The sequence below is a fragment of the Opisthorchis viverrini genome, assembly GCF_000715545.1.
Source record: "Opisthorchis viverrini unplaced genomic scaffold opera_v5_553, whole genome shotgun sequence".
Classification (NCBI taxonomy): domain Eukaryota; kingdom Metazoa; phylum Platyhelminthes; class Trematoda; order Opisthorchiida; family Opisthorchiidae; genus Opisthorchis; species Opisthorchis viverrini.
In genome coordinates this window covers 50,600-73,875 of record NW_008752211.1, presented here as the reverse complement: position 1 = coordinate 73,875, position 23,276 = coordinate 50,600, and the positions used below count along the sequence as shown (strand labels likewise).

Here is a 23,276-nt window from a genome sequence, read left to right as displayed (position 1 = left end):
ACACACTCAAAATGTGATTTCCGTGTGACTCAGACCCAACCGGTGGGATCTCGCCGTTGAGCCACCTCGGTAGCATGGGGTGGGGGAGACACCAAAGTCATTCGTGACCTAATCGATGATCGGTTTCACAAAAGGGAAACGTGGAATTGCATAACAAGGTGAAATCTACATTATACAGACTACTGGCATTCACGGTTCTATGTGGACTTCACCTAAAACGTAGATAGCAGGCACGTTGGATGCTGACCATCGAATGAAGAGGACGTCCATAGCTGACAGTTTCGTCAGATTGTGCATGCTATGTTCCGTAGAACAGTGAGCTGTGTTGCTGCGAGTTTACAAAATCCTTCGGATGGCAACCCGGAGTGAAGCAAGAGTAGTTTCAAGTTAGTTTAGTCTTGATGTCTCCAGCTCACTCACGAGTGGTGCGTTCACTGAGCAGCTGGCAACACAAATGATGGAACACCTCGGAACATCTGGAGATGAAAAAGGCTAAGTGTGGCTCGTAACTGGGATGGCTCACCACACTGACGTCAATACGGGAATTTCAGTGCAGTCGTAAACCGTATTATAACACTAATGTGTCTCAATAAGTCCTCATTGTCCACGGGGTGGGGAGTTGCAATTGGGTGAAGGGGTAGTAAGATGACTTAGTAGTCTGGTTTAGTACACCCGCAGGTTTCCGGTGGGATAAATCCTCTTGAATCTGTCCACATCCTGTAGGGCTGCGCAGCCAAGGCAAACCGCGTTAGCATGGGGTTCGAATCGGGGCAAGAGAGGTCCTAGGTGAAATGGGCCAAATAACGACCGACCACTCTAGGCGTGTTGTGAGCAAAGGAGGTGTGGCCTTGGCAGATAGGACCGTGCTAGACGTGAAATGCAGCCGTGCATACATGCATCTGTGTGCACAGTATGGGGTAGGAGAGTGACACACGAACAGCAACCGAGGACACAGATTTGGATACCCACATCGCCACTGAAACCTAAGTGCATTTGCATATCTACCACCACCACCATCAACCATAGGACTGCGCACAAGTGGCCACGGCTGCTACAACTTCGTTGGCCGACGAGGTGGGGAGATAGGGGGTAACTAGTCGCGCTATTGAGGCCAGTAGCTTATAAAATTGACCAAGGGGACCAAGGATTGACAGTGGACTTTTGAGTGGGGAGATTGGGAGGCGAAGCTATGCACTGAAGGCAACAGCTTGGATGCATTCGGGCCATTGATCGACATTTGTCTGTGTCGCTAACTATTGATGTGTCCCGTCTCTGGATCTCCATCCAGGGTGACGACATTAACCAACGCAAGGGATTTTGTTAGTAATGACTCACATATCGCTGTCAAGTAACTGCTGGATCTTCCCTGGCTCGTCTCCACCCTCTATGTGCATGTGGGCCCTTCGAAGAGTTCGGTCGACCGGCAAACAAACAGTACTGATCCGGTATTCGCACCACACTCGGGCAATGTTCCGAAAATAGTGACGGTCAAACACTGAGGTTTTAATGTCCTGGGCGTGTATGGCCTCCGTTTCTGACTCACACAAAAATACCATAGAATATTACCACAGTATTGTGAACAGACAAGATGATATCACGCATGCGCCACAATTGACGCAGATTGACAAACGATACTCTGGTCTACCCGATCCGGAGAGAAACATCGTCTTTGACTAGACCACTAATCCCTGTTTGCCTCAAGAAGAGGTCTAGGTAGAATAGGTGTCAAAACTCCCTAGACATGCACATACCAAGATCAGTTGTGTTGGAACGCTGTGAAAAGCTCAACAAATCCACTAAATAACAAAACAGACTAAAGGCGTCGAAGCGAGGGAGTACGAAAAACGATGGAAACATTTTCCAACAGCGGCAGAAAAGTTACGCGGTCTACATACTGGCCTGATTTGGCCACCTATTCCACGCGACCGATCCCGACACTGGGGGGCGTTGGCCAGTAGTAAATAACAGCAATCAAATTGCCACACAAAAAAAAGACGACGAATCCTTTTATAACACAATGCGCTTTTCGCAAGATTCGCGTCAGAAACCAACCTACAAGGAATCGAACTTGGGGTTTTTCAAATGTCAACCTGAACAGGCGAGGCATTGACACTAGCGAGAATCGAATCGACACCAGATAACGTGGTGTGGACTGAATGACTGATTCGTGACAATATTCACCAAGTGTAACTACACGGAAAACTGTTGATAGTGCACTCGTGGCTGGGTTGTCGCGTTAAAATACTATCGCGAAGTTTTTGACCTGGCACATCCCTTGAAAATTCACACAGTGTTGGTGATTCTCTCAGAAGGATGAAATGAGCAAACAGTACTCCTCACCTCTCCAGCAAGAGTTCATTTCAGTAGCGGGATCAAACCCGCAGTTGACATTTTGAAGGTGTAAAGGCTTCACACAGTCGTGTCCCGGTAATAAAAACATTAGATCGTTCAGTTATGACACCTTTTCGGTGCCTAGTTAACATGCCACACGAAGGAAGTGCGAGGGCTGTGATACTACCAGGTTGCCCAGGCCTAGAGTAGCAGTCGAGATGCTGAGGTTGGGTTCGAACCGCAGGATTTCCGGTCCGCATGCTGGCACCTTAACCACTGAGCTACCACGAGCTCAATCGGTAAGTTGTCCCGTTGAACCGCTTTACATTTTGGTACACAGCTGCACCAACCAAACCGCCTAACCTCAAAATATGCCCCTGGAATTCCGTGATAGTATAGATTAGAGAAAGCATAATCGACGAGTCTATCCGAAAGTTATACAGTGCCCTCCGGCTCCTCTGAAGAGCACTGATGAAAATCGCACTTTTCTCTTGTCAAGAAGCTCACAAGCCAGTCATACTGGCTAGATGGGTAAAGGAATGCAATACAAGTAATCTTGACATGAGTGTACCGGAATGAAAATTAAATCCAGCGCCTTTCGCATCACAATTTATCAGTAATGCGACTTCCACCTTAAAAGCTTAAGCAACAAAACGTGGTAAATGAGGTTACCTTAGCTCGGGGACTGCGCCTACCTGATGAGCCCCAAGAAGGGCGAAACCGGTTGTGGGCGGTCGAAGAGTTTTCAGCAACCTTGTGAGTAGTTTCCCGTATGAAAACTTTCTAAACAGTTCCATACATTAATACGTTTCCTCTGTCAGTAAAGTTGGGATTTCGAAAAACACAACCAACAGAAGCAATTTCACGTCACGGCAGGCTAATCAGGTGGACGTAGGGGACTCGGAGAAAAAAAAAAAGGGTACCATGCGCTTGCTGACTATGAAATCTGAATAGGTGTGAAACTGGGTCGTAACCAGCAGTTACCTTGTTCATATGGTCTGACTAATAGTGAAGAGCCAGAATATTCAACCTGGGTAGCCATTGATCCTCACGTAAAACCACGTGATCATAACGGACACTGGCGGACTGTCGATTTTTCACCAGCTATCAGTGTATGGAAGAGAATTTCAGGAACAAAGCTGAAGTATGAACGGATCTAACGGTACTGATTTACCGTTGCACCCAAAGGAGCATATCCCTCAACTACAGCAGATTAGGTTCCCCGTTTCTTTGGTACGAAAAGTTGGCGCAGGCGGGGTATATAGTTTCCTGATAGGGCGGGCAGATGGCACTGTTCTGAGAACCGATTCTCTTTGTGGTCACCTTAGCTCTCTGTGCTCCAGGAGGCACTTGATCTTTACAGGCAGCAGTGTGATTTCAGCTCATGGACAGTGCATGGCTTGGGACAAGACAGGCGGATTACGATCAATCAGTAATCGAGGCACCTAGTTTGTCAGGGATACTAATGTGAGTAGAAACCAGTAAAATGCCAAGAAGCAATACACTACCCATAAGGTTGCTGAAAACGCTTTGACAGCCGCGACCGTTTTCCCCTATCTTGAGACAGTCCCCGAATTTACGTTAACCTTGAATGTTCCCTTCAAGAGACCATTTTAAGGGAAGCTGCCCTTCAGGAAGTTCAATAAAAGCGTTCTGTTGGCCGCGGCCACCTATGATAGGTCAATTCCTAGCTTTCTTCTTTTTTGTGAGATTAGGGGTAGTCCCATGAGACCGGAAAAGACATCCTCAATCAGAATTTCCCGTATCTTGGAAAGTCAACACACAACACCCGAGACAGTCAACTATTTTTTCCCGAGTACGATGACCCCCGAAGAAAAACACGAGCCTCCTATAGTCCACAAAAGCATACAGCGAGAAAACACATGTTTCGGAGAATTGCAATAGAAGGCAATGTAGGCTTGAGACACAAATCAACCCAGTGACACCTTTAAAAACCACTTAGAAGCCTCCTAAAAAAGCTGAAAACCCATAAGATCCCGAATCAAATCCTTGCATTGCAAAAGACCCCTAACTTGAGCTTCTCTTCCAGACACTATCACTACGAACCGTGCTGTCATTGCCGGTATTCAATGGAAACACCCGAATAGTAGATTCCAAGTCCGTCTATCGGTTTTCAAGAGAAAGAACTGACAGACGAGCTGAGATGAGAATTCATGAGCCTTGCTGGTATGGTCAGGTGTTCCATCTGCTTCACACAGATCGTTTTCGCACAGCAAATCAGGCAGTGGAGATGGTCCGGGGCATATCGCGTCGGCAAAATATGAAAGCCATTACCAACAAACTCAGTCATAGAGGAAAACGTTATTTGCATGGGTGGGCATCTCAGGGAGAGATGGCTTGGTGGTTAGGGCGCGAATTTACTGAACAAAAGGTCCGTGGTTTGAACCCGATCCGCTCTGCCTCTCGACTTCCCCTGTCTAGGCATGGGCACCCTGGCAGTATCCCAGCCCTTGTCCAACTTTCGTGTGGCATGACAGCTAGGCACCGAAAGGGCGTTACAGCTGAACGAGAACTTCGGGACAGACCATATTAATGGTTATTAGGTACGCTGACCGATATGTCCTAATCCTGAAGGCGTTCCCGCATTCAAGCGGCTGCTATCAATGGACAACCCAACACTCACCAGTGCTCGCAAAGTCTGGACATATCCCAAAATGATCATAAATGGATTTGCATTTCAGTGTTTGTCGGTGTCTTCTCTAACTTGAACTATTCATCAAAGCGGAAAACTGGAGCAACTGGAGCGTTTGAACGGCTTCTGGGTGCAGACAATGATGAATCCTTGCAAAAAAGGTTAATGTTTCACCTAAACAACCACTTGAAAAAATAGGTGCTAGTATCTGCTCTCTATCTTTTCGGAAAGACTCCTTTTCTCAACTGGCGTTCTGATGAAATCCCCATGAACAGACAGCGTTTGGAAATCGACAACGCATGGAGAAGGGTAAAGACTGGCACGATGAGGGTTTTGTGCACGCCTGACCTGATGTAACCATCACTGATGGCCGGATAAAAAACAGTTCCAGTGGACTACCAATAATGGAAGTCGATGCGTGGGACAGCCAGTGAAAGCGACACACATACAAACATACATGTACACGTCTGTCTATCGTAAGAGATGTACTTTTTGCATCAACGGATGGTTGCATGAAATTGAAACAATGTGCCGGGGTTGGTTGGGACCAATCGGGGTAGAGAGCAATACATGCAAGTGGGAAGATGACGCATTCGTCAAAAGTTAGCCAGTCACTCCACATAAATAAACAAACAGACAGAGAAACACTAATGCAAACGCGAGGCGACCACTGTGGTCAGGTCAAGGTAAACACTGGGCGTGGTTGTTTGTCAACAGTGTGCAGCAGCTAGGATACAAAACACACAGACAGAGAGAGAGAGGAAGCTTGAGGTTCAATACTGTGAGAAATGGGTCATCGGGACCGTGAAGATAGTTCGTAGACCAGTAATAAAAAAATAGGACTGCTGCATTGTTCCCGGCATCAAAATTAGAAATGAATGGCCCCATGAGCAGAGAGAGAGAGATCTTGTGGGAAAAGGCTTCGTAAACCTGCAACATCGTCGGGGGACGGAGCGAAACCAGCTGTGTTACTACGGCTACCAAGATTCAGTATTCTCACGGGATTTCAGCGGTACAAACCTGAGCCGTTTACGAGTAAGGTAAAGTTTTCCATTACAAGAAAACTACAAGCTAATGACCAAGCGCTCCAGAACCTGGACGGGTCAGTACATAATCACGTCAATATGGATTTGTGCGGGAAGTAGAAACAGTAGTTAGGTTGTCGAGCTGCCACCTTGACGTGGTGGTCGGGCTTCAGTGCTGCAACGATCCCGCGGGCTACACTGGCTGGAACGTGGTTCCACAAGGTGCAACCATGCCAGGAAGGCCAAAGGGGAGCAGCCAGACCAAGAGCAGCGAGACCCCGTACTACGAGTAATCGTGCTACGAGGCGGTCTGGGGCTAAAGTCGTACTGTCCTCTGCAACAGGGATGTGAATGCAGTAAGACGACCAGCGTGCCCATATTTATGGAAGCAGCGATGCTGGCTTCTACACGAGAAAGGATGGGTTGGAAAATATCGACCCTAAAAGCCGCCCACTCCCATCGCCCAACGATTGGCGGTGACCTTCAACCGAGCAGGTCAGACTGTTGAGTCATCAGCTTCGGGAAATGTTCGAGTCGTCGGCTCCGGGTAGGGTCCCCAAAGAAAACCCTACATTCTCTCACTGCCTCGTGGGTCAGACTTTTGAGTCAGAGGCTAGGGTCAGGGTCCAGGAACAAAACCCCACACTCTCCTACTGCCTCGTGGGTCAGACATTTGAGTCAAAGGCTCAACCAAACCCCTTTTCTCGGCCTGGGCAACCGGGAAGTATCATTTGCCCGCGCAGTTCAGCGTCCACCGATGATGATGATGTCAAGCAAAACGAGGATTTTTGAGCTACTGTAAGAGTTACACGTCAGGTGCACTTCACTTTCATTTTCATGGCATTGCATGCAGTCATAGACTGAGACTCACTGGGACATCAGTTGTACTTCACAGCGTCCACAACAGCGATGTAGTTCCGTCAGATTTTTCCGATACGACTTCCGACGACGTCTTGCGGACGTATGACACCAACTGTTGCTCGCTTCTAGGCCTTATCTTCCCTCAACTGCAATCCTGTCCTCTGCAGATAAAATGAACCTAAATGCGAATGCAGTAATCCCATCCTCTGGGATTCAGACAGGACCCTCATCTGATTTCCTGTTTTCTGAGAGACTCCGTTAGTTTGTTCCCTGAGGGTTATTTTCGTCCGGGAGTAACAGCCATGAAACTGCCATGCACTGCAGGAAAATACTTCCAACAACCGCATGTTCGAAGGGCTGAGCAAATTCAAGTAGAGACCTACCGGCGCCACTTGAAACATTTAATTTACCTGTACAATGCAAACGAACACACCCAACTGGAGTTCTTCCTTCACAATGATATGTGTTTGGCTTCTCGATTCGGGCATTAACAACGCAGTGGTGTTTTGACCGTGCTACCACAGTGCCGGAAGTAGTTCCGTGTCCCCGCCCCCAGGGGACCCAAAGCAACCCGACTGGTGGAAACAGGTGTGGTGTGACTAGTCCAAGCCAAACCAAGCGAAGGGATAACTGCTTGTAGCTGCTTGCTACGTGAAGTAGTACTCATCAGAATGAAACAGTGGTGGCACACTTCACCTCATGAAAGACGAGGTTTTTAATCATCAAAACGTCTTTTTTTCATTCAGCTGTAGCACCGTTTCGGTGCCTAGCTGCGATGCTACAGGAAGGAGGCACGAGAGATGGGATCAGGTCGTCCTGCCTAGACAGAGGAAGTCGAGAGGTCGCGTTCGAACCACGGAACTTCCGGTCAGTAAATTCGCGCTCTAACCACTTGATCTATCTAGCCCCCTCTCCATCAAAACGTTTGTAGAAGGTTGATCCTTGACCGCACAGAGTCAACGTCTCGTTCAGCGAATATGACTGATGATTATTAATCATATTTTTGCGAACATCTGCAAAGTGAAATCAATGGGCCCTTTTTCGGTTCTGGCCGGGTCGGCGGGTTTTGGCGTTACTTGTTCGGACGAGACGGGTGTCCACGTGAGAGTTTTACTAAACCGCCACAAGGAATGCAGAAAGTACCTCCTGTTATGAGATTCCCCCATCGACAAGAATCACATACTGTCTCTCACAGTGATTTCTTCGAAGCTTATTCCGCCTTCAGGAACAGGAGAATCTCAGAAATGCCTCTCTTTGCATCCCCTTCAGAATGGTATTGATTGTCCCGCAGTAGAATTTCCACCACACTTCCCACTCGTGATCGAGACTTGCTGTTTTCACTGACCTTGGATTATTCTGACTTTGAAAGTATTCTTCCATTAGGCGTTTGTGTGATTTGTGGTCTAGCTAGCTGTTGACTACGTCATATAATAGCTTGACTAGGGAGGGGGGAACATTCAGAAAGTTTTTGTCTGATTAGTCATCTATCCTCACCAAAGACCCGATAACTACCAAGGCGTGAGCTTGAAATCCAACCGGATGTTTCAAACAAGGGTGTGGCTAATGAAATACACTCATTTGCAAATCACACTGGTGTTAACGAGAAACTCAAATGAAGTTCTCGTGTAGAATATTCTCAAATTCAATTTCAATTAAATCCTGTTACAATTCATTGTTCAAGAAGAACATAAGATTGATGCATACTTGAGGATTACACCTACCTGATAAGCCCCCTCCCTCCAAAAAGATGCAGACAGCTGTCGGAGATCTAAGCAACCTTGTGAGTAGTATGTACTGGTAAGGAGTGGTTGTCACTGGCATTCGCTTTCAAAACCTCCCTTTCATTACACTACGTTTCTCAAAGGATAATTCTTAGATGCCTGACCAAACGAGGACAACAACCGACTGATTGCAGTGCGCTCGTTTGTTGTGCTCAACGAAGCGCACATCAGTAGGACGTGTTCGTTGAAAAACGAAGTGCTCCGGATCTACCGTTTGATGTCAAGCTTAGTTGTTCGGTGCTCAGTAAGACTATGCCAAAGTAACTTTTGGTTCGATTTCACACGACCACATGAACAGGAAGCAACAAAGTAAGAGTCGCATGGAGCTGACGCGATATTCAATTCAATTATTAGACAGCTTTTGGTCACTTAGCTCCGATACAACATGACGACATCAGATCATGAACTGAGAATTAGTTGAATCAAAAGTCGCTGCCGTTGGTAACCCAAGAACTTAGTCTTTTTTACCCATGACGATCGGGCTGTTTTGTTGTGTGGCTGTGAGACTTGGCCTATTCGAGCAGCGGGACTGAGACGTCTTCAGGTGGTTGACAATCGTTGTCTCAGAATCACGGTTCGTGTGGGTTGGTGTCGGCGAAACCGTAACGAGACAGTTAGAAAGTGCGCTTTCGGTTGTGCAGCCGAAGAGAGTGCTGTATTTCCGTGCCCAGTTCAGAGTGGCGTAAACAGAGAGGTGGTCAACCCTTGACTCGGCAGAGGAATATGAAGGAGATCACGAAATGCTTGGGTGCTGTCGGTGCTACTCGCCTTCCAGGATGGGGACCGCGTGATCCTCACTGTGCCTGGTTGGAGACACTACAAGATATGGCTGCCAACCGGTGTCAGTGGCGTTCTTGTTGTCAGTTTCTATCCAGATCGCCTGGGTGAGTATCTGGAAGTATAGGCACCTCGGAGTGATTGTGGTAAGCTAGCACTAAGTCCCTTTTCCGTCCACCTTTATCCTTTTCTTTACAATAAGGCTTGCAAGGAAAAACCATGGTTGTACGGCAGTGAAGCATCGGTGTGAACACTGATGTCAAGCTGTCGATGATGATGATGATGCAACTGTACTCTTCATGTTTAAGAAATGCTAGACTAAACGTACCACACGATTTTCCAGTAGTCCGATTGAATCACCAGGAAACATGTGATGGCGATTCAAACAAGGATGGAACCTGAACAGGACTCATACGGAGAATAGCCCGAAGTGGGGAAGTCTTCTACGCCTCGCAGCACCAAAATGTAGCCACGATATTCCTTCCATCAATGGTTGTCGACAGTCATCAAATGGTGTTCACTCGTTAAGGTGCCATCTTACCGAACGGAAGGTCCGTGGTTCGAACCCAGCATCCGCATCTCGACTACTCCTCCATACGCTTGGGAAGTCCCTAATGATTTTTTCAGGTGGCATGACAGATAGGTGTCGAAAGGGTGTTACCGCTGAACGATTATTATCAGCGTCCAGCTTTGTATGACTAAAGCAGGTCAGAAAGTGGGTTCATTCTGCCCTGACTAAATGTAAAGCACCTGTGTGCGAAACTGGACACGCATATGTCCGCAAGGTATGTTGACTACCTCCAGGTTACGACCTACGGTGCGGGAAATCCACCCGTCAGGGATTCCTCCACTCTTAGACTGGAAGTTGGACGTCACCAGATATGCATTATAACGCAAATTCAAGATTATCGGCCGCACGGTCCGTAGCCAGGAAGACAGCAGCTGGTTCGAGTATTGATGATTTCGTGTGAAATGCATTACATATACATCTGATGCTTTGCAAACAAACGGGCGTTTGATCTGTACCGCGGATCCGGGTTCATTCAGACTCATTCTTGGGGAAATCTGGCTCACTGTGCAGCTACGACCATGGAATTTCACAACCAAGGAGACACGAAGATCTATGTGTGGGAGCACCATCCAAAGAGGTGCGCCAAAGACGATCATCGGCTTGCGTGTAGTTTTGTGACTATTGCACACACACACACACACACACACTACTAGTTTTGGGAAGTACACATGGTTTCTGTAGCATAAACGTAGCGCTGAGCTTTCATAAAAAAAGCCTTCAAGACGTTCTCGCTAGTACGTCCTGAGAATATTGTGTTGCATTAATCTTCAGGTGCAGAACAATGGTCATCGATTGGCTCGAAGCTACTGAACCTCATTAATAAAAAATAAAAAATAATAATCGTTCAGCTGTAGCGCCCTTTCGGTGCCTAGCTGCCATGCCACCCGAAGGAAGCACGAGGGCTGGGATACTGTCAGGTTGCCCAAGCCTAAACAGGGGAAGTCGAGTGGCGAAGGTCGGGTTCGAACCACGGACCTTCCGGTCAGTAAATTCGCGCTCTAACCACTTGAGCCATCTCGCCCCCATTAACGCATCATCACCTGTTTAAATTACATTGGAACGGTTCCCTAGGTGCCCATTGGCCGCACACTGCTCCTAATTGCAAAACCTTTGTGTGTGGATGTTAACTTTTTGGGGCAAACTGTTGCGTTTTGTGTTCACATCAAAAATTATCCTAATCTAACGTCATATTTTTGCAGCTCACGAAATTTTACTTTCCGTTGAAGCAATCACACCCCTGGCGGAAAGTCTGGTGGAATACTTTCCTAGCATTGACGAGACCCCGGGATGCCTAGATAAAGCTCAAAAGCTCTTAACTCAATTGTCTGTCTCTTTTAGTTCGACAGGGACACGTCCTAGCCTTCGAAAATGGAATTCCATTGTGCGAATGCTGAGCGCCGGTTCGTACTGGCCAGGCTGAAAAAAAAACCCGGGTTTTTGCCGTGCAGATGTATATCTCTGTGGCAGAGGTTTGCCTGTGCACCATCAACGTCGTTACCGAAAGGCATTTTTAGTATGATAGAACTGTTTCTACTGAGAGGCTTGCGCTATCACCATTTAAATGAGGCCCGTTCGTACCAGAGATGACTCAAGTGATCCTGTAGTGAGGTTGTTGTCAAATTTCATGCAAAGGATAAAGCAGACCATCCGCGACTTCCGAAATTATTTTCTCCACTGGCGGCGCGTTCAATCTGCGTGCTGGTTAACCCCGGGTTTGTGTGAACAGACAGTGCAAAACTACCTGACATCTTTTGGTAACGACAAGGTGGTCACTCTCTATCAACTTCCCATGCCGTAGCGGTGAGGTGTTCCGATGATCCCTTATTCTCAACGAAATTCTCAGACTTGGTGGTGATCCGAACCGTTAGCACTATGTCGTTCGAACCCGATCTCTGCATCTCGACTTCTCCTGTCTAGGCTTGGGCAATTTGGCAGTATCACAGCCCTCATGCTTCCTTCGGGTGGCATGGCAGCGAGTCCTTTTTGAATGTTGTTCGGCGAGCTCCTCTGACCGCAGGGAGTGAAAACGCCTTCTGACTCAACTCATCAACTGTGTAATCCGCATTCAAAGGTTGATTTATGCTCGCGGGCCCGAAATTTATCTCTCCCAACTCCGACCCTCCACTCCGGATGACTTTTTGTATCGCCTCAGGCGGAAATCCATCTCTTGACCGAGTATTTCACACATTCTACTGAGCGTTAGCCTGTACAGAGCAGCAATATTCGGCTGCCGGATGAAGGTCGCGCAGCCTGGTCTTGTAAACGTTACCGATTCTCACTGTGTGTGGTCGCAAATTGACTCTCTACTGCGTTTTTTTAATCACCAGTTCCCAAACGTTCGATTGCGAAACGACCAGACGAGAATTGAAAACTGTAGGTACAAAGGTAAAACAAAGCCACGCACGACTGAACAGTTGGCCACATAACTACTAATCGGCACAGTGATCAGCACCGTGCGCAGCAAAAAAAAACATCAAGCGAACACCAACTCTGTGGAGATGCCGCAAGTGCACAAGGAACCCAGGCCAGTCACATCAACCCAGTCCATCCATCCATCCACATGACCTTCCTACAAAAAGAATGACCTTAAAAACATGACCGCCGCGCTCGTCTATTCATTCCAAAACTAGGTCAGAAACCCAGTCCTCCATCCATCCATCCACATGACCTTCCTACAAAAAGGATGACCTTAAACATGACCGCCGCGCTCGTCTATTCATTCCAAAACTAGGTCAGACAGCGCGCATGCATCACCAGTCAGCTGTGTGGGGAGGACGCCTTGACGAAGTGGCTGAGGGTTTGCTTGTGTACTTTCAACAGCCAGACGTCGCCGACCTGGTGTAAAGTTGTGTTTGGCCAGTGAGGGAGGGGAGGTCGACCGAGAGAACACACAATGCAAACAGAACACAACGCACTGTGGTCGAGGACATTGTGTGCTGCTCTGTGCAAAACCTGACTTGGTCATATGTAGAGGTTGGGCATCTCTGAATGGACCACAGTCCACATCCAGAGGGGATCGCGACCTAAAACATAGTGGGCCTTTCTACTAGAGCGAGGTTAGGATTAGGCCAATGGGAAGGATAACAGTATAGTCACCAAAAACGGAGCAACAGCAGATGCCAGAACACAGTTGTCAAATGGGTTGATAGGTAGTATTCGCCTGCCCATGCATAAAACATTTAATGTAAGCGTGGGTGATTCGGTCACGCTGGTTTAGCCGAAGAGATATTTTGTCATTCGGGCATGGTTTACCCAAAAACAACACCGGAAACAGGAAGAGATCCGAAGCAGTTACCAAAAAGGTAATAGTTTATGCACCAACGCATGTGCTTGGCGTGTCTGAAGGACTCGAGGAATTAGTCGACATGGCTGCACTCAAAATGTTTGTTTGGGCTTCCGGGTTCCACACGCGTAACCATCTGTCGTCCTTCACTGACTATAGATTTCAATAGAGTGGTCGTGGAGGTCTTGGCTAACGGACAGTGGCGGAGCATGGTCCAGTAGAATAACCGAAGATACACCTTCGAGAGATACCGCAATGCCTCATCAAGAAGGATGCTTCTTCTTGGAAGGGATGACCAACAATAACCATCTCCAAAGCCTCGTGCACCTAACTAAAGAAATATCAGTGGTACGTGGATCGCGTTAGAGGCGAGAATCGCTCCTGGAAAAGACATTCTGTGGGTTGTGACCTCTACATGAAGCTGAGGGGACCGCCAGCTGGCAGGATGAAAAGCCGAAAACCAAACTGGGTACTGTCACTGCGTAAAAAATGTACCGGAAAAAATTAGGTGCCTTTGCTGTGCGAATTTGATGACACCTGCGTATTGTGCCATCACACTCCCGGTTCGATCGATTTTGCAGATAACCTCCAAGAAACACGATGCGCGTTTACAGGACCAAAACCATCTGGAACACAGGTTCTTCGGGAGGCGCAACTATACGGAATCAAAAGTATATTGATCTAGAAACATGCCGAAGTTTTCAACAAGCCTCTGAGTCTGCCAACCGATTAATTATTTCGGTCTTACATCAGCATCATACGTTCAAAAGTCCGCGACAAATCCAGCCCCAGACAAACCATTTGTGCAGGCGTCCAGTGGTTCCACGAATGTAGAAAGGCAACTCCGCACTGGATGCTAGTCAAGCATTCGCTTCTTTTTGGAAGAGGTGGCGCTCGTACAAGGAGCTCAAGCTCCACCAGAGAATTTGAGATACACGTAGGTGGTCAGTTTGCTCAAAGCTAAAAACCAAAGGTTTGAAAAGAAAAATTGCCCAACAATACTGAGCCGAATGACAACTGTGGAGATTCAGTGAGAGTAGCAATTCTCGACCACACGGCTGTGAGTACTTAGATGCTAATTTGGATTTCCGATAGGGATGGCCGGAAAGTGTTAGGACAAACAGACCAACCCCCCTACCAACAGGTGGGAACATGGTCAAACAGGACTCACCAATATGCCGACGCGTCAGTTCGATCTGACGTCCCCGGTTGACGTTTGACAAAAGTCCCAAACAGAACCGATTATGACGGTTGGGGTCGGTGAATCCGTCCACGGTGAGACAAGGACTGGAACAGTGGAAAGTGTCACCGACTCGAGTGTTCATTTCATAATAGTAGATGGAACACCAGTACTCGGGTTCCTTGTAGGCGACTGAGGTCATCTCCGTGCCATCGATGAGCACGTCGTTGAACATGTCTGGATGTGTTATGGGCGGAAGGTGAATAGTACGAATTGAAAATAGGCATCTACGAAGAAGAGGAACGATAAAAATTCTTCGTCCGCAATGAGAGAGCTGTACTCCAGTGTGTGTGTGTGTGTGAGGTGAATAGTACGAATTGAAAATAGGCATCTACGAAGAAGAGGAACGATAAAAATTCTTCGTCCGCAATGAGAGAGCTGTACCCCAGTGTGTGTGTGTGAATACAAGCACTCATGCTGCAACAGAGTGGAAAGAACCTAGTTAAAAACGTTTATGTTCTTAGGAGAAACGATCAAGGACATTAGGTACACACTTCTGAAAAGCACTGAAATAGGCTTAGCTGGACAGCATTTCGGAGTGAGAGGCCAACGGTGGGATTGGGCCGAAATCCGTTAATCGAAACCAACAAAAGCCTGGTGAACAGCCACAGACAAGTTTTGTCCACACAATGCGGTTCGCCATCGAGATAGATCATGTGCGACGTTCAAATGGATTTCTAGTCACGGAAAGCCGCAAGCAGGAAAGCACGAAGATCCCATAGGGCTCAACCGCTTTCGTTCCACTGTGGAACTTCGATAATAAAATACATACAACGAAAAACGAGCTGAAGTAACCCCCAATAGCAACATAACTGAGAAGTTTTCGGGAGCAATAGCGGAAGTCACTCGGTATATTAAGAGTATCCTTATTCCACTAGACTTCCTCCGGGTGGCATGGCAGCTGAGCACCGAAAGGGTGTTTGTTACAGCTGAAAGATTAGAGGTTGGATGTCTTTACTGTAACTTGGATGGCCAATCGGTGTCGACAAACTATTCAGCGGTTAAAAGAAACCTGCTCAGATCAGAGGTGGATTCAATAAAAATGCTTAAGAAAGGGGAGCCTGATAGGACAGAAATTGGTTATTTCAACTAACGCAGTGACTTTGGCTAATACGGTTTAGTTCGTCCATGAAGACAACGGCAAGTTTGAGGGAAAAAAGGGGAATGGAAAATTGAAGTATGTGAACGGCCAATTCCCACTACCGTGCCTGCTGGACCCAGACGACCTAGTACGTCATAACCGCCTTCAGGAAGATCAGATTCCCAGAACACCCGGAACCTACTGAGACCCTAAAACTCCACCGAAATCTCAATAAGAAAGACGGCAAGCATCCCGGCCAATCAAGCATTCAATCAATTCAGCAACAGCCTGGATCAATGAAAGTAAAATTCCAAATAACATGAGGTCCCTCGCTTGTTCGCAATAAAGCTGTTGTGTTCCTTATCCGGTGAGTCATTTCCCGGCACCAGGCACTGGAGAGGGAACAGCAATCAAATATAACAAAATACGGGTCGATGAATTCCTCCCTTTACCTCATTTGATGTATTCGCTAGTTGAGACTACCGGAGTGTAGTTGCTATTGCAAGCAACCAACTGCATCAAACCACAGCTGGGGATCAGAGACAAATCAGCTGTCAACGTGAAACACGATAGGCAGGGCTAAGTCCTAGTGTTACGTTGGTACTCTCGTATTGTGCACTCTACACAGCAATATCACAAATGAACTATTTTAGTGTGTGTGTGTGTGTGTGTGTGTGTGTGTGTGACGGAACGACAACATTAGGCGTGGTTTTGCAGCACGTCACCGGACTTTAGCCAACTCATCATTGAAAAAAAAGCCGCGCGTTTTCAACTTGTTTCCGAAAACCAGAGCACTGTCAATAGTGAAGCCTAACAAGAGTTCCATCGACAACATCTACAGAATATCTATTGACTGCACGAGACCACTGAAACTGATTTGTACACTCGCGCTTTGTGATTGCTCCGGGTTTGGCCTGAAATAAGGCAGTCACATCAAGAAGCTATTCAAGAACGGCTTGATTGAAAAGGATTAGAAAAATACTATTATTCACCACGTACACGTCCGTCACGAGGCACTGTACACACAGTAAACGGATGTGAAGCTCAGAGCATCGTTGTTGAGTTACGGCGGTTGAAATACAGTGGAGTCTAGTCAGACTAAATAGGTTGCATTAGTATAAAACTGTCATGTAGTTGCCGATATCTGTGGGGACTAGGGATTAGAGCGGAGCGGGATGGCCCAAGTGGTTAGAGCGCGAATTTACTGACCGGAAGATTCGTGGTTCAAACCCGACGTGTGTCTCTCGACTTCCCCTGTCTAGGCTTGGGCGACCTGGCAATATCCCAGCCCTCATGCTTCCTTCTGGTGGCATGGCAGTTAGGCACCGAAAGGGTGCCTTTTTTAGGTTGGACATACAAACTCGCTCCAAATCAAGACAGGTCACATACATAATGCATTTAGCTGACGTGTTGTAACCGCGTGCGGGAACCGAAATATAAGTAGTTAGCTGGCGGCAATCGAAAATTTACAGTAGTTGTAGATGATTACGATTAGGACACTGTCATACACCAGAAATCGGAGCTGCTTGACTTGATAGCAGAATCACCAGAGCCAGTGAAGCTGACGGGTAGGCATGTGGGGTCCCAATCACCATTCGGTAAGCACCAGGTGGAGAAGCTCCCTTAGCTTTCACAAAAATTGATGAAATAAAAATACAGTTAATTTGTGTACGCACAAGACAACCCGATTAACCCACCCGGCCTGTGTATGTCCATTTAGCTGCCATGCCACCCAAAGGAAGCACGAGCGCTGGGATATTGCCAGGTTGCCCAAGCCTAGACAGGAGAAGTCGAGAGGCAGATGTCGGGTTCGAACCACGGATCTCCCGGTCAGTAAATTCGTGCTCTAACCACTTGAGCTCATTTAAACGCTACAGACTCAGGTCACGAGCCCCAGTCTGAATGAGGCAGTTATGAAGACAATTTATTCAAACTACGGCAGAGTAGCATACCGTCAACGTGTTTTATGGCATTCGGTGAAACAAAGGCCATCGACTACTTGCCTAGACCAGCCCTAAATGGGTTATGACCCCCCCCTATTCAAGCATAGCTGATAGTCAAACAAACAGTTGCGTTGATCAAACTAAAACGAGTGGGGGGTGGTACGCGGGCGCCACGTACACGCGACAATTCGAATCCAACCTCTGCATCTTGACTTCCCCTGTCTATGCTTGGGTAGCCTGGCAGTATCTCCTTCCTTCGGATTGGCACGGTACGAAAGGGTGGTACAGCTGAACGATTTTTTTTTTGATACTTTACACAGTCCACTAATGGCGAGGTCTGACTTCTCCACATCGGATATATGCACTACAAACGGCTATAGAAACCCCAGGGTTTGTATCCAGGGCCGAGGAATTGGCCATCTTATGGAGCATGTTGTGTGTACCCATCGCTGTGTTCGGTTGAAAATACAATACAAACCGATGTCACCCTTGTAGAATCCTTCTGATAGCTTCTGTCCACGTTGTCTGACAAAGTAATGAAGAAGTGAATGTTTGTGATAGGATAAGATTAAGTCTCCCGTCGTTCTTTTCACTAAGAATTCCAAAAGGTTGTAAGTTTGCCAAAAGTGTCGATTTTCTAATCTCCATCCACAAGGGGACAATTTGGCTACCTGAGGAGTCAGCTGGAATCAGAAGGCCGATTATTCTACCAAGCCTGGCAGCGTAACTGCCCCTATCTAAAGGCCACCTGATTTAACCGTTCTCCAGCCTTACGTTTTGTTGTCACATGGCGTGGTTTGTCTTTAAACGCTCATAAATCCCCAAATCGAAAAAGCCGTCGGTCGTGAGGTTTGCTGGGTTTAGGGGTAGGAGGGAAAAACAACACCCCCTCCCGTTGGCTGGAGCACTGCTGTCAAAACAAATCGTGTGCCAAACCGTGCGAGAGCGTGGAACCACGTGACCCAGAATTTGGATGACTGCAGGGGTACGTAGAGCTGCCCCGAAAAATGGACATGAAATCGTGAAGACAGCGCTCGTAGGTCCGTACACATGCATACAAAATTAGGCCTGATTACCGGCATTTGTACAAGAGGTGGACAGAGGGTTGTGAACAAACACACTCATGGGTACACACGACAAGAGTTAGACCCATCACGTGATCACCGGTGCTGACTACTTGCCCATACCCGGTGGATCGATTGGCGGACCGACGAACAGACTAACGGACAAACGACGCGGAGAGCGAACGAGGATGGACTGGTTTACCTCCGTAGGGCAAGACGGCGGCAGGCGTGGCGTGTGAGAGGAATGAGAGAGATAGCGTCCAGAACAGGGTACGAAAAGCTGAATGGAGCGGGTGTACGACCTAGCTGTTAGACTGCGCGCGTATGCTGACTAAAACACGTGTACGTGTCGAAGCTTCCGAACCGTACTCTTCACAGTCATTGTTTGATGCCGCCAAAGGTACTTACTGTGCTGGACGTCTTAGAGTCGGAATGGTAGGACAAAGAGTTTTTACGCTTGGCTTACCATGATACGAACACGGTCACAGACGGGTTGGCACTAACCTAGCAAGGAGAGCATCGAAGGTCAGCCTACAATACACTATAGCAGGAGCGCTACGACTTCCGGCTGCACAAGGGACAGCGGACGGAGAGAACCGCGTAGTGAAAGTAAGTGAATGGATAGACGAACGGATTCGTGATAGTCTAGAGGAAAAATGACCACCAGTAAATAAATCAAAAGCTGTTGTTGGTTTGTCCATTCGAATGTTCATTGTGGTGGCAAGAGTTTGATCATCAACCGAGGTGAAATCACGACTGTGTCGACTAGTGACACACCTGGACGGGAGTAGATTTGAAGCACTGAGCTCCCGTCAGCTACGGAAGAAACGGGACGTATCACGTTTGGGAGAGGGTGACTGTAACGAACAGTCCGCACTCTACTGTATTGACAAGAATATTGCTCAGCTGTGGAACCCTGTTGGTGGCTAGCTGCCATTTCATCCGAAGGAGGCACGGCGGCTGGGATACTGCCAAGTTCCCAAGCCTAGACAGAAGTCAAGATGCAGATGTCGGGTTCGAATCCCGGACCTTCCGGTCAGTAAATTCGCACTCTAACCACTCAGCTATCTCAACCCAAGCACATCAAGACAAAATAGTGCAACGGTTGTTTTAGAAACACGGTCTACCTCCTTTGTGTGCGAATTCTGACATGTTGAACAGAAACGCCTTTTCACAGCAGCTGATATGCCTTCAGATGATGACAAGTCGGTGAGCCAGCAGCAATCACAGTTCAAGCCATCTGCAGATCATTGCACAACAAAGAAAAACAACAAATGTTTTGACTGCCATTGTGCAAACATCAAGAACGTCTTACATTACCCGGCATTCAATTTTTTGGTGACGCACAAACGTGGACTATATACTCACCAGCAGAGTGCCAGTAACCGAAAACCAAGCAATGTTGAGCACCAAGAAAATGGGGGGGGGGGTTACGAAAGTGGGAAATACGGAGAAAGGCTGGGAATTTCAAATTCTCGGGGTTCTAAGAAGAGGCGAAGTAAGAATGCCAGTTCGACAATGGAGAGGAGTGATTTGATGGGGCTGCGTTGAAGGACAAAACGAGTCACACGTTTGCGGGACAATGAGACCAAAGGCTAGGGCATAAGTGTCAGGGAGCGCCCAGACAGAAGAAAAAGTACATGTGCAGAGAGTGACGCATCCCCAAGGTCACCATCGGTTCGACACGTCCGGAAAGTAGGTGAGTTGGTGGCTCACACCGAACACGACTTAGCAACACACGACCAGCGTAGTGGGCCTGAGAATGTTCACGACCGGAACACCACCATTGGCTGTACGGAGCGAACAAGTGAACGACCATATTTGGCCAGTTAGTCATCCTATATATTTACGCAGACGTCCTGTACGTTTTGTCCTGGCAATACAGCCGTGTCCCCAGTTCTCTGTCTTCTCCCTATCGCGTAGTCTGGCAGGCTCAGTGCAGGCGTAACCCACGTAGCTCGGCCACCGCGCAAGATACAACAATAAGGAAACCTTATGTCGTAATAGTGACGGAAGACAGATAAAGATGTTACATCTAGACGAAGTGGTAAAGGTTGGACGCTGCGTGGAACGTACGAGAGACAATGAACTTCGTCAAGAGGAGTAAACTGAGAAGAGAAAGCCACATTCCCGAACATTAGAGCGGTATTTTGGGGAAAGAATCTACGTTTTCTTCTCCAATATCACATTTCCAAAGACTTGCCACTCATTTGTCGTAACGAAGCTTGAAAACCTATCCAAGGCACTCAGCGGAATGACCAAATACAAGACTAAACATAGTCTAAGTAATTCATACCACATCGAGTTGACTCAAGCTCAGTTAGTGGTTGAATTTTAGGGACCTCCCAAGCTTGTCTAGTAGGGAAGGAGGACATGTACGAGAAAATGACTCAGTTGGAGGAGGAAGTTCGAAAGACGTACCCAGTCCCAAATCCATATTGTCATCTTCACTGATGCAGTTCTCCTCAGGGGAAGATGTATCTTGTGGACTACCGGACAGACCAAGACCACAATTGCTGGAGGCTTTCTGAGTGGTGGAGGAGGAAACAGACGATGGTTGTTGCATGTAGGCAGAAGTGCTCAAGTCGCCCAGAGCATGTCCACCCCCGCCGCTACCATAATGGGAATCGTTCATGCCATCGTCTTGTTTGATGGAATTCACGCCACCGGGATAGTCATCCATACCGATAGGTCTCAGGCTGTCCAGACATGGAGGGAGAGACGGAAGTAAGATATTTAGTCAAATCTGGGCCAAGTTAGACAGCGATTTTTTTTGCGGATATTTCAATTCAGCATCCTAAGTGCGGGGCGATTCCGTGTCGGATAAAATCACTCAGATGCGACGGACAAACAATAACAGAACGAAAGGCGACCGTTTTTAAGACGCCATAACGCAGAAAAAACCCAACAGATCAGTCATGGCACGCTTTCGATGAATGCCCAGCAAAGTCGGGAACACGCGTTCGGGTTCACCTTGGAGTTATTTGAATCTATTTATCGCGAATTTGGATATCAACGACCGAGAGAAACCTTGAAAAGACAGTCAGGGTAACTGAGTCATTAAAAAAATGCACCGGATCTTATAAGTGATGCTTCAATCACGTTTTTAAGAAAAATTTCGATCGAGTTTTGCATATTTTCAAAGTCCTGAAAGATAATACAACTCCGAAAAATACAGTCATTTGCAAATCAATTTGGTTTTCACCAGAGACTCAACTGAATCTCTCGTTTATGATATTCCACAACGGAATGTGCTGCACACAGACCACTGCCTCATGCTTCAGTTGGCACGATATTCGAGATATCGCAGTATATTTTCATGAAAGAAACTACTCACAAGGTTGCTGAAAACTCTTCGACAGCCTACGACCGGTTTCGCCCCTCAGCAACCTTGTGAGTAGTTTCCTTTATGACAATACAACTCCATTCATACAGTGCCGGGAAAAGCAACCTTCCACATAAACCAACCTGGCTAGTATACACCACCTGCTTTCGGTCGGATTTACATCGCGACTGTGACCGGGTTAATCCATGGTTCTGATTTTATAAAGCAACAACACTAGTTCAACGAGATAGGCTGTATTGTAACCGGGAAAGATCAAGAATCGCAACCAACTTCTTGAAGTCCAACGAAGTGGAAAACCAGTAACCAAACTGATTCGTAAATTGCTCAGTCTACTTCAGTTTCAAGATGACCAGCAGCGAAAATAAAGCGCAAAGGCACCATAGTGCCACCATTACAAACTATGGACCAAAAGTCATGTATACCATGCTTGATCCACACACAAACCAAGCTCTTTTCGTCATACCGCTCTCCATCCCATTCCGAGTTCATTCTCTTGCGTACATGACGACATTCTTTGTTTGTTAACTTCGCATCGATGGGCATTACTACAATGCCCTTCACATCCGACCAACAGAGGCTCTAAGGGATGGGGAGACCCATCAACAGCTTTGTCAGGAGTCTTTGTTTGAACTCAACGCATTCTCCCCGGCACGCGTTCGGTTGCGCAATGAGAACGGTACGGAAAACTCTAACCGATCATCATCATCATCATCAAAGACAGCAACATCGGTGTTGCCACTGATGCTTCACTGCCATACAACCATAAGGTTTGTTAAAAGTTCTACAGAGAAGAGAAAAAGAGTGGGTGAGGGAGGGGACCTACTGCTGGCCTATGTCAAGCATACTGAGGTGCCTACACCACCAACCGCTCAATCAGACGATCTGGAAAGAAACTGACAACACGAACGCCACTGACATCGATTAGCCACCATTTCTTGCAACGTCTCCAGCCAACCACAGAGGGGGTCACGGAGATCTCATCCTGGAAGGTGTACAACACCCAAACTCTTCGTGATCTCTTCCACGCCTTTTTGCCAAGTCATGTGATGTCCAAGTCATGGTTCGCGCCATCCTGAAGGAAGCACAGAGAACAACAATCGTTTCGGTAGACGGTGTTTCGGCATGCGTAGCACATGACTGAACCATCGTAGTCGATGATGCTGGATGTTTTCCCGGATTGAGGTGCCTGTAGCACAACCAAATACCCGTTTTCTAATCACCTCGTTACTAACATGCTGACGCCACCCGAAACCAGCCACGCTTCTGAGGCATCGGTGGTCGAAAACCTGAAGACGCCTCACACCATCTACCTGAAGAGGC

General features: G+C 47.4%; 2 protein-coding genes across 2 annotated transcripts in view; one reads left to right on the top strand and one right to left on the bottom strand.

Moving 5' to 3' along the window:
- The window catches only part of T265_11679 (hypothetical protein), a gene marked incomplete at both ends in the record, with an annotated part of 13,081 nt that extends 714 nt beyond the window's left edge, over nt 1-12,367 (top strand). The window contains one exon of the mRNA XM_009178393.1: nt 12,327-12,367. Coding sequence (XP_009176657.1) covers nt 12,327-12,367 — 41 coding nt within the window. The remainder of the gene's footprint in view (nt 1-12,326) is intronic.
- Nucleotides 1-23,276, bottom strand: part of T265_11677 (hypothetical protein) — a gene marked incomplete at both ends in the record, with an annotated part of 68,475 nt that overhangs the window by 7,001 nt on the left and 38,198 nt on the right. Inside the window, 2 exons of the mRNA XM_009178390.1 lie at nt 14,454-14,699; nt 21,032-21,309. Coding sequence (XP_009176654.1) covers nt 14,454-14,699; nt 21,032-21,309 — 524 coding nt within the window. The remainder of the gene's footprint in view (nt 1-14,453; nt 14,700-21,031; nt 21,310-23,276) is intronic.